Source organism: Penaeus vannamei, chromosome 5 (assembly GCF_042767895.1).
Source record: "Penaeus vannamei isolate JL-2024 chromosome 5, ASM4276789v1, whole genome shotgun sequence".
Lineage (NCBI taxonomy): Eukaryota > Metazoa > Arthropoda > Malacostraca > Decapoda > Penaeidae > Penaeus > Penaeus vannamei.
In genome coordinates this window covers 47,347,687-47,360,186 of record NC_091553.1, presented here as the reverse complement: position 1 = coordinate 47,360,186, position 12,500 = coordinate 47,347,687, and the positions used below count along the sequence as shown (strand labels likewise).

The window sequence follows — 12,500 nt, the reverse complement described above, 5'->3', positions numbered from 1 at the left end:
AACCAAAACAAACCACACAACCCAACCCAACCAAAACCAACACAACCCAACCAAAACAAACCACACAACCCAACCCAACCAACCACACAACCCAACCAAAACAAACCACACAACCCAACCAAAACAAACCACACAACCCAACCCAACCAAAACCAACACAACCCAACCAAAACCAAACCAACACAACACCAACCAAAACCAAACCACACAACCCAACCAAAACCAACCAACCACACAACCCAACCAAAACCAACCAACCACACACCCCAAACCAACCACACACCACAACCAAAACCAAACCACACAACCCAGCCAAAACAAACCAACCACACACCCCAAACCAACCACACACCCCAACCAAAACCAAACCAACACAACCCAAACCAAAACCAACACAAACCAACCAAAACCAAACCAACACAACAACCCAAACAAACCAACCCAACCCAACCAAAACCAAACCACACAACCCAACCAAAACCAACCAACCACACACCCCAAACCAACCACACACCCCAACCAAAACCAACCACAACCCAACCAAAACCAAACCACACAACCCAACCAAAACCAACACAACCCAACCCAACCAAACCAACCACAACCCAACCAAAACCAAACCAACACAACCCAACCCAAACCAAAACCAACACAACCCAACCCAAACCAAAACCAACACAACCCAACCCAAACCAAACCACACAACCCAACCCAACCATCTAACCCAATAACCGAATAAACCGAGCAGATTCGACCCCCTTCCAGAGCGAGTACGTGGCGCAGGCAGACGAACGCCGTAAATACATCAGCGGGTTTTCAGGCAGCTCGGGACTGGCCGTGGTGACCCTCTCCGAGCAGGCGCTGTGGACGGACGGTCGCTATTTCTTGCAAGCAGAGGACGAGCTGGACTGTGCTTGGATTCTCATGAAGGAGGGAATGGAAGGGGTAGGCAATGGGTGCTTGTGTGTGTGTGTTTTCTTTTTTTTTCTTCTTCTTTATTTATTTATTTATTTATTTTTCTTTCTCTTTTCTTTTTTTATGGTTTTCTTATTTCGTTTCTTTTTGCTTTCTGTTTTCTTTTTTCTTTTTTTCATCTTTCGTTTCTTTTTCTTTCTCTGTTCTTTTTATGTTTTTCTTCTTTTCCTCTTTTTCTTTCTTTCTCTTCTTTTTCTTTTTTCTTCATTTTCTTCTTTATCTTTCTTTTTTTCTTTTATTTCTTGGGTGTTTGAGGTGGGTGGATGGCTGTGTTTGTCTTTTCTCTGCCTGGGTGGTTGGCGGGCTCCGTCTGTTTGTGTCCGTTTGTCTGTCTGTTTGTTTGTCTGTCTGTTTGTTTGTCTCTCTTTGTCTGTCGCTCTCTCTCTCTCTCTCTCTCCTTCTCTCTCTCTCTCTCTCCTTCTCTCTCTCTCTCTCTCCTTCTCTCTCTCTCTCTCTCGCTCTCTCTCGCTCTCTCTCGCTCTCTCTCTCTCTCTCTCTCGCTCTTGCTCTCGCTCTCTCGCTCTCTCTATCTCTCTCTCTCTCTCTCTCACTCTCTCTCGCTGTCTCTCCCTCTATTTATCTATCTACCTATCTATCTATCTGTTTGGCTATCTATCCATCTATTTATATATCTATCTATCACTCCTTCCATCGCTCCCGTCTCCCTTCTCTCTCTCTCTCTCTTCCTCCATCCTTCCCTCCGTCTCTCTATCTCCCTCCCTCCCTCCCTCCGTGTCTTTCTCTCCCTCCCTTCCTTCCTCCCTCCTTCTCTCTCTCCCTCCCTCCCTCCGTGTCTTTCTCTCCCTCCCTCCCTCCCTTCCTCCCTCCTTCTCTCTCTCCCTCCCTCCTTCTCTCTCCCTCCCTCCCTCCTTCTTTCTCCCTCCCTCCTTCTCTCTCCCTCCCTCCTTCTTTCTCTCTCTCCCTCCCCTACCCTTCCATTAACCTTCGTTACACCTATAATACCGATAATCTAATCAACATTACTATATTATCGAAAATCTTTACAACCCTCAACTTTATCGCCCAAATACCAGTCATAAAATATCAGAGATTGTGGTCTATGTCAGAGTTGCTGATAAGGTATCGCTATATTATTCCCTGGACGTGCGTTTGCCATGAAAAGATGATTGTGATGATGGTGATAGTTGTGCCAAGATGATGATGGTAATAATGAAAATATTGATAATGATAGTAATGATAACATACGCACATACACACGCACACGCATACACGCACACCCACACACACACACACCTACACACCACTTAAATTCAATGTCATCTAAGTTGGGATAAAACACATCTCTGGTAAAAAAAAAAATCATAAAAATCTGTTAACATTTTAAAAAGATTTATCCTACTAACCAGCGCTACCGGAGGAGGTAACAATGATAATGATAAGAAAGATAATAACAATATTTATGATAATATTTCTGAAACGCAACTTAATTAACCACGTATGTAAGTTAACAATAATGATCATAGCAATGTTTAAAATGATGTTTCTGAGACGCAACTTAACCACGTACGTAAGGTAACAATAATGATTATAACAATATTTAAGATATTTCTGAAACGCATCTTAACCACGTATGTAAGGTAACAATAATGATTATAACAATATTTAAAATGATGTTCCTAAAAAGCAAGTCAACCACGTACGTAAATCTTAAAAAACAGCAGTAAATTTGTCCTTTCTCTATCCTTCAGTTCAGCGGCAATTCGACGGCTCAGCGGTAGACTAAGATCTTAGTGACTGATAACTTACTGGAATTCCCTTGTCGAATTATCATTATTGTTGTTATTGTTGTAGTTGATGTTGTTATTATTATCGTTATTATTATTATTAATATTAATATTATTATTATTATTATTATTATTGTCATTATCATTATTTTTTTCATAATCAGAATCATTATCATCCTCATTATCATCTTTATTGTCATTATTATTATTATCATTCTCATCATCATCATCCTGTATTATTATTCTTTTATCATCATTATTATTGCTATTATTATCATTATTATCCGCATTATCATTATTATTACACATTATTATCATGATTATTATCATAACTACAACTATTACTGTTATCATTATCATTCTTATCATTATTATCATTATTATTATTATATATTAGTATCATTACTGTTATCACTTTTATTTTCATCATTATTATTATTATTATCATTTTCATCCTTATCATCATTACTATAATTGTTATAATCAATTTTATTATCATCGTTGTTATAATTTCCACTATACACTCTCTCATCATTATCATTATCATTATTATTATTATCATCATTATTATTATTATTATCATTATTATTATTATTATTATCATCATCATCATCATCATCATCATCATCATCGTCATCATCATCATCGTCATCATCATCATCATTATTATTATTATTATTATTATCATCATCATCATCATTATTATCATTATAAATATCGTTATTATCAATATCATTCTCATTCTCATCTTTATCATAATTATTGTCATATCATTAGAATTAGTAACAATTAATATTTCTGCCAATTCTGAAGGTGCCAACGGTGGTGGAGTGGCTGAAGGATCTGCCTTTGGGTGCCACAGTGGGGGCCGACCCGCGCCTCATGGGGGCCCAGACGTGGCACTCGTACGCTGAAGAACTGGAAGGTTGGTGTGTGGCACTGATGTTGAGGAGTGTGTGTGTGTGTGTGTGTGTGCGTGTGTGTGTGTGTGTGTGTATTTATGACTATGTATACACGCACATGCATATTCAGACACTCACCTCACGCATGTGCACACAGACACACACACACACGCACACACACACACACACACGTACGCACACACACACACACACACATACATATCCCCCCCCACACACAAACACACACACACACACAAACATACACACACACACACACACACACACACATACATATCCCCTCCACACACAAACACACACACACAGTTGTGACTCTTTATGGTGTTTTTATTACCACAAATAAAGAACAAAATCTCGCGAATCGCATTTATGACAAGATAAAGAAACTTGTATCGCACCTTCTATCTATATAATCAGAAAAAAATATATCCCACAATAAAATTCTCGTTGATTTGAAAAACATCGTCATAAAACAGCGTATCTGATTTCTAACTTATCATATAATCGCTTGTTTGGTATATCTTTTTCTTACTATTTTCTTACATTTTAAATGAAAATAATTGTCTTTATTTATCTTCAGTGTCCTTTCTCTATTTATAATTTATCACATAATCCCGCATTTTTTTTTTCTTTTTTTATCACAACGATCTCTACCTTTCTTGTGCAGCATTTAATCCCGCCTCTTTATCACAACCATCCTTGTCTATTTCTTCCTTTATATTTATATTTCTATATTCTTTCTTTATCATAACCATCCTTACCACTGTCCTGCGCAATAAACATCCTTAAAAATTTCTTATACATCACATGATCCCTTATTATCACAACCATCCTTACTGAATCCTTTATCATAACTCTCCTTATTAAATTCTCGTACATCACACAGTCCATTCTTTATCTTCACCATCCCTACTCAATGCCTCCTTTATCGCAATTCTCTTCTTCCTTCCTTTATTTAACTTCTCTTTTTCCTTCCTTATTCTAACTTCTCTTGTTCCCTCCTTTATCTAAGTTCTTTTCTTCGCTCCTTTATCATAACCTTCCTTACTAGATTATCGTACATCATACAAGCCATGCTTTATCTTCACCATCCGTACTCCTTCCTTTATCTAAATTCTCTTCTTCCCTCCTTTCTCTAACTTCTCCTCTTCCCTCCTTTATCAAACTTCTCCTCTTCTCTCCTTTATCTAACTTCTTTTTTACATCCTTTATCATAACCCTCCTTTCTAGATTATCGTACATCATACAGGTCATGCTTTATCTTCACCATCCTTACTCACTCCCTCCTTTATCTAACTTCTCTTCTTCCCTCCTTTCTCTATCTTCTCCTCTTCCCTCCTTTATCAAACTTCTCCTCTTCCCTCCTTTATCAAACTTCTCCTCTTCCCTCCTTTATCTAACTTCTTTTTTACATCCTTTATCATAACCCTCCTTACTAGATTATCGTACATCATACAAGCCATACTTTATCTTCACCATCCGTACTCCTTCCTTTATCTAAATTCTCTTCTTCCCTCCATTCTCTAACCTCTCCTCTTCCCTCCTTTATCAAACTTCTATTTTACATCCTTTATCATAACCCTCCTTACTAGATTATCGTACATCATACAAGCCATGCTTTATCTTCACCATCCTTACTCACTCCCTCCTTTATCTAACTTCTCTTCTTCCCTCCTTTCTCTATCTTCTCCTCTTCCTTCCTTTATCAAACTTCTCCTCTTCCCTCCTTTATCTAATTTCTCCTCTTCCCTCCTTTATCAAACTTCTCCTCTTCCCTCCTTTATCTAACTTCTCTTCTTCCCTCCTTTCTCTATCTTCTCTTCTTCCCTCCTTTATCTAACTTCTCTCCTTCCCTCCTTTATCTAACTTCTCCTCTTCCCTCCTTTCTCTATCTTCTCCTCTTCCCTCCTTTATCAGACTTCTCCTCTTCCCTCCTTTATCTAACTTCTTTTTTACATCCTTTATCATAACCCTCCTTACTAGATTATCGTACATCATACAAGCCATGCTTTATCTTCACCATCCTTACTCACTCCCTCCTTTATCTAACTTCTCTTCTTCCCTCCTTTATCTAACTTCTCTTCTTCCCTCCTTTATCTAACTTCTCTTCTTCCCTCTTTTATCTAACTTCTCCTGTTCCCTCCTTTATCTAACTTCTCTTCTTCCCTCCTTTATCTAACTTCTCTTCTTCCCTCCTTTATCTAACTTCTCTTCTTCCCTCCTTTATCTAACTTCTCCTGTTCCCTCCTTTATCAAACTTCTCCTCTTCCCTCCTTTATCTAACTTCTTTTTTACATCCTTTATCATAACCCTCCTTACTAGATTATCGTACATCATACAAGCCATGCTTTATCTTCACCATCCTTACTCACTCCCTCCTTTATCTAACTTCTCTTCTTCCCTCCTTTCTCTATCTTCTCCTGTTCCCTCCTTTATCTAACTCCTCTTCTTCCCTCCTTTCTCTGTCTTCTCCTGTTCCCTCCTTTCTCTAACTTCTCCTCTTCCCTCCTTTCTCTATCTTCTCCTCTTCCCTCCTTTATCTAACTGCTCTTCTTCCCTCCTTTATCTAACTTCTCCTCTTCCCTCCTTTCTCTACCTTCTCTTCTTCCCTCCTTTATCAAACTTCTCCTCTCCTTCCCTCCTTTATCTAACTCCTCTTCTTCCCTCCTTTCTCTATCTTCTCCTCTTCCCTCCTTTCTCTAACTTCTCTTCTTCCCTCCTTTCTCTATCTTCTCCTCTTCCCTCCTTTATCAAACTTCTCCTCTTCCCTCCTTTCTCTACCTCCTCCTCTTCCCTCCTTTCTCTACCTTCTCCTCTTCCCTCCTTTCTCTATCTTCTCCTCTTCCCTCCTTTATCTAATTTCTCTCCTTCCTCCCTCCCTGAAGGCCTGGACATCAACATGCTTGCCGTAGAGACGAATTTGGTTGACGTCGTGTGGGAGGAAGATGGCCGACCGACCTATGTTCGAGACGCGGTTTTCGTGCACGAGGTCGAATTCGCAGGTGAGTGTGCGTGTGTGTGTGTTTTGTGTGTGTGCTGTGTGTGTGTGTGTGTGTGTGTGTGTGTGTGTGTGTGTGTGTTTTGTGTGTGCGTGCGTGTGTGTGTGTGTGTGTATGTGTGTGTGTATGTATACATGTATTAAATTAATACACATTTAGATAGATATACGAACCTGCACATATATATGTATATATACAAACATATAACTGACCTCTTTCGAAGGCAAGAGCTGGCAAGATAAAGTGGCTGACGTCAGAGGCGAGATGTCAGCAGCCGAGGTTGACATGCTGGTGCTGACGGCTCTGGATGAGGTGGCCTGGCTGCTAAACCTTAGGGGTTCTGACATCCCCTACAACCCAGGTGAGGGGAGGTACCCTGTGGCTTTTTGTTTTCTTTCTGAAATCTTTATTTATTTATTTATTTATTTATTTATTTTATTTATTTATTTATTTTTTAGGAGGGGTTAGTTTGTGGTATATATTTTTTTCTTTGTACGTCTGTTTCATTAATACGATTATTGTTATTACGATTATTATTATCATTATTATACTATAAACTTTTTCCATTATATATAAAAAAGGAAAAAAACATAAAATTAACCTTATAAACTATTTTCTGTGTCCGTTAACATTCCATTATATATATAAAAGAGAGAAAATCCATAGAATCAACCCTTTAAACAATTTTTCCCTTAATATTTGATAATACATATTAAAGGGAAAAAATCCATAGAATGAATCCTATAAATCATTTTTTCCTTTTACGTTAGATTATATATTAAAAGAAAAAAAAATCACAGAATTAACCCTATAAACTAATGTCTTTCTTCCTTTAACATTAGATTATATATATATATATATATATATATATATATATATATATATATATATATATATATATATATATATATATATATATATAAATCCATAGAATTAACCCCATAAACTAATGTATGTTTTTCCTTTAACATTTGACTAAATAAAATTTAAAAAATCCACAGAACTGACCCTATAAACTATTTTTTTTTTTATACATTAGATTGTTAAAAAAACACACAGTACACAGAATGAATATAAATTAATGTTTTTTCTCCATTTACAATAGACCCATATATTCTATATATGATCTATAAATAAAAAAAAATCCACAGAACTGACCCTATAAACTATTTTTTTTTATACATTAAATTGTTAAAAAGAATACAAACCACAGAACGAACCCTATAAACTAATTTTCTTTCCTTCTTTCTTTATTTCTTTCCTTTTAGTATTTCGTGCATATGTAGCCGTGTCGACGACCTCTGTTGACCTCTTCCTGCCGGAGAACAAAACCACAGAGGCAGTGGAAGAACATTTGAAAGTGAACGAGTGTTCTCAGGAACAATGTGTGACGTGGGTACAAAAGGAAATGTTTGTTTATGTAAATCAATCTGTGTTTATCTAAGACATTAATGATAACGGTGATGATAGTGATAAGAATGAAAATGATAATGATAATAACAATAACAATAATGATAATGATAATAATAATAATGATAATGATATTAATAATTCTAATGATAATAATAATAATAATGATAATGATATTAATAATTCTAATGATGATAATAATAATAATAATGATACCAATGATAACAATAACAAAAAAAAAATGATAATAAGAATGATAATGATAATAATAACAAATAGTAATTATCATTATAATTATTCCTCTTATGATCACTACCTTTACGCCACTTAAATCTATGAATAAAGAGCTATACCTCATCTATTTATCATTATCATCATCATCATCATTATCACCAGTATCACAACCACCTATTTTCATCATCATCATCATCACCATTCCAACTACCATTCCTACCACCATTCCAACTACCATTTCTCCTGCCATTCCTACCACCATTCCAGCTACAATTTCTCCTATCATTCCACCTACCATTCCTACCACCATTCCAACTCCCATTCCTACCACCATTCCAACTACCATTCCTACCACCATTCCAACTACCATTCCTACCACCATTCCAACTCCCATTCCTACCACCATTCCAACTCCCATTCCTATCGCCATTCCAACTCCCATTCCAACTACCATTCCAACCACCATTCCAACTACCATTCCTACCACCATTCCAACCACCATTCCCACCGTCGTTCCAGGATCCACGACTACGCCAGCATCCTAGACTTCCTGAGGGACTCCCCGGCCCAGAAGGTCATGGTTCCCGGCCCCTACTCTTACTCCGGCGGTGCCTCCTTCGCCGTCTCCTCCGCGGTAAGGGGGGGGGTGGGAGGGGGAAGGGGGTGGGGTGGGGGTGGAAGGGGTGGGGTGGAGGAAGAGGGGTTGGGGTGGAGAGAGAAGGGGGTGGAGTGGAGGGGTTGGAGGGGGAAGGGGGTGGGGTGGGGTGGAGGGGTTGGAGGGGGTGGGGTGGGGGAGGGGGGAGGAGAAGGGAGGGGGGGCAATGGATACGAGGGGCGGGAGTTGGGTGTGTTAATGGGTTTAAGGGGGTGGGTGGTTTTTGTGTGTCAGAGGGCGTGGTGGATGGGTGGATATGTGTGTCTATCTATCTATCTAGATCTATCTATCTATCTATTTATATATGTATATATATATATATATATATATATATATATATATATATAGAGAGAGAGAGAGAGAGAGAGAGAGAGAGAGAGAGAGAGAGAGATGTATGAGTGCTCGTGTGTGTATTTACACACATGTGTTTAATGTATGAGGGTTTTGTTATGAAAACTAGACTACAAAAATTGTGGAATTTTTTACATATCAGTTGCTCAGTATCTCTCTCTCTCTCTCTCTCTCTCTCTCTCTCCCTAAAAAGAAGAAAAAAAAAATTCCCTCCTCAATTCCTTCTTCTTCCTCTTCCTCTTCCCCCTTTATCCCCCCTCTCTCTCTCTCCTTCTCCTTCCCAGGTCAGAGAGGCCGCCCGGGTGACGGCCACCTCGACTGTCCTCTTAAAAAAAAAAAAAAAAAAAAAAAAAACAAAAAAAATCAACAAAAAAAAAAAAAACCTAATTCTCAATTCCTTCTTCCTCTTCCTCTTCCCCATTTATCCCCTCTCTCTTCTCCTTCTTCTCTCCAGGTCAGAGAGTCCGCCCGCGTGATGGCCACCTCGGCTGTCCTCTTAAAAAAAAAAAAAAAAAAAAAAAAAAAAATACCCCCTTCTCAATTCCTTCTTCTTCTTCTTCCTCTTCCCCATTTATTCCCCCCCTCTCTCTCCTTCTCCTTCCCAGGTCAGAGAGTCCGCCCGCGTGACGGCCACCTCGCCTGCCCTCTTAAAAAAAAAAAAAAAAAAAAAAAAAAAAAAAAAAAAAAAAAAATCCCTTCTCAATTCCTTCTTCCTCTTCCTCCATTTCCCCATTTATCCCCCCCCCCTCTTCTCCTTCTTCTCCCCAGGTCAGAGGGTCCGCCCGCGTGACGGCCACCTCGCCTGCCCTCTTAAGAAAAAAAAAAAAAAAAAAAAAAAAAGAAAAGAAAAAAATCCCTCCTCAATTCCTTCTTCCTCTTCCTCCATTTCCCCCTTTATCCCCCCTCTCTCTTCTCCTTCTTCTCTCCAGGTCAGAGAGGCCGCCCGCGTGTCGGCCACCTCGTCTGCCCTCTTAAAAAAAAAAAAAAAAAAAAAAAAAGAAAAGAAAAATCCCTCCTCAATTCCTTCTTCCTCTTCCTCCATTTCCCCCTTTATTACCTCCTCTCTCTCCTTCTCCTTCCCAGGTCAAAAAAAAAAAAAAAAAAAAAAAAAAAAAAAAAAAAAATCTTAATTCCTTCTTCTTCCTCCTCCATTTCCCCCTTTATCCCCCTCTCTCATCTCCTTCTCCTTCCCAGGCCAGAGAGGCCGCCCGCGTGACGGCCACCTCGACTGCCCTCTTAAAAAAAAAAAAAAAAAAAAAAAAAATCTTAATTCCTTTTTCTTCCTCCTCCATTTCCCCCTTTATTCCCCTCTCTCTCTTCTCCTTCTTCTCCCCAGGTCAGAGAGTCCGCCCGCGTGACGGCCACCTCGCCCGTGCTGCTCATGAAAGCCCGCAAGAACGAGGTCGAGATCGCAGGGATGAAGAACGCCCACGTGAGGGACGCCGTGGCGCTGTGCGACTTCTTGAGGTTCCTGGAGGAGGAGGTCAGTGTCTGGAGGGGGTGGAGGGGGAAGGGGGTGGAGAGGGTGGGGGTGGAAGGGGTGGAGAGAAAAGGGGGTGGGGTGGGGTAGAGTGGAGAGAGAAGGGGGTGTGAGGAGAATGAGGGAAAGGGGTACAGTGGATGCGTGTGTGTGTGTGTATGTGTGTGAGTGTGAGCGTGTGTGTGTGCATGTATGCGTTTCCGTGTCAATATAAGTACACGTATAAGTATAAAAACATACATGTACATATACGCCCCCAAACATACCAACCAACAACCCCCCAACCCCAACCCCACCAAACCAAAACCCCAACTTCATCACGCCCTCCCCCCCCAATAACCCCCCCTCCCCCACCCCACCCCCATAACCCCACCTTCACCCACCCCCATAACCCCCCCTTCACCCCCACCCCACCCCCATAACCCCCCTTCCCTCCTTCCCACCTCCAGATCACCGCCGGCGAGAGGACCTGGACCGAGAGCTCCGCCGCCACGGAGCTCGAGTCCCTCCGGGCGGCGCAGAAGCACTACGTGGGCCTCTCCTTCGCCTCCATCAGCGCCTACAGCTCCAACGGCGCCGTCATCCACTACGAACCCACGGACGCCACGGACAGGGCCATCGGGACGGACTCCTTGTTCCTGCTGGATTCGGGCGGGCAGTACAAGGGTGGGGCGGCGGCGAGGGTTTGGTGTTGTGATTGGTGGTGTTGTTGTTGGTGGTGGTGATTGTTCTTGTTGTTGTAATTGTTGTTATTGTTGTTGGTTTTGTTGTTGGTTTTGTTTTGTTGTAGTTGTTTTTTGTTGTTATTGTTTTTGTTTTTTTATTGCTGTTTATTAGTTTTTGAAAATGTTATTATTGTTGGTGTTATTGTTGTTGATTTGTTATTATTGTTTAAAATGTTATAATTGTTGTTGGTGGTGGTGGTTTTATTGTTTTGTGATCATTCTTAATAATATTTGTTATTATTAATTATTATTATTGCTATTATTATTGGTGTAATTGTTTTATCATTATCAATATTAAAGTTTATTATTATTATTATTATTATTATTATTATTATTATTATTATTATTATTAGTGTTGTTTTGTTGTTGTTTAGTTGTTTTGTTACTATTATTTTTAATATTTTTACCATTATTGTTATCCTTATTACTATTGTTGTTTTGTTGATGCTGTTATCAGTTTTATCATCATCCTTTGGCTATTTGTATATCTCTAGTTTATTGGATTTACTTCCGTTATCTTTATCCTTATTTCGCAAACAAACAAAAACAAAAGCCAAAAATCTACCCATAAACAAACCCGCAACCACCCACACGCCCACTCTCCCGCTCTCCCCCCTACAACTACAACCACCCACACGCCCATTCCCCTCCCCCCACAAACACCTCACATCCCCCCACCCACACGCCCACGCTCCCCCCCCACAACCACTGCATAACCCCTTCCCCACCCCCACAACCACCCACCCACTCCCCCCTCCCACCCACTCTCCCCCCACCCCCACAACCACCCACTCTCCCCTCCCTCACCCCCACCCACACGCCCATCCATTCTCCCCCCCTTCCCACCCACAACCACCCCCCACCCACAACCACCACCACCCACTCTCCCCCCACCCCCTTCCTACAAGCCCACCCACTCTCCCCCATCCCTCCAACCTACAACTACCCACACGCCCACCCCTTCTCACCCCTCCTAACCACAACCACCCCCTCCCCCCCCTTGCCA

The 12,500-nt window shown here is 40.4% G+C and overlaps 1 protein-coding gene across 1 annotated transcript in view; it reads left to right on the top strand.

Annotated features, from left to right (window-relative positions):
• The window catches only part of LOC113812557 (xaa-Pro aminopeptidase 1), a 24,949-nt gene that overhangs the window by 2,110 nt on the left and 10,339 nt on the right, over nucleotides 1-12,500 (top strand). Inside the window, exons 4-11 of the mRNA XM_070122191.1 lie at nucleotides 766-945; nucleotides 3,534-3,645; nucleotides 6,526-6,642; nucleotides 6,863-7,000; nucleotides 7,908-8,031; nucleotides 8,803-8,917; nucleotides 10,626-10,772; nucleotides 11,219-11,435. Coding sequence (XP_069978292.1) covers nucleotides 766-945; nucleotides 3,534-3,645; nucleotides 6,526-6,642; nucleotides 6,863-7,000; nucleotides 7,908-8,031; nucleotides 8,803-8,917; nucleotides 10,626-10,772; nucleotides 11,219-11,435 — 1,150 coding nt within the window. The remainder of the gene's footprint in view (nucleotides 1-765; nucleotides 946-3,533; nucleotides 3,646-6,525; nucleotides 6,643-6,862; nucleotides 7,001-7,907; nucleotides 8,032-8,802; nucleotides 8,918-10,625; nucleotides 10,773-11,218; nucleotides 11,436-12,500) is intronic.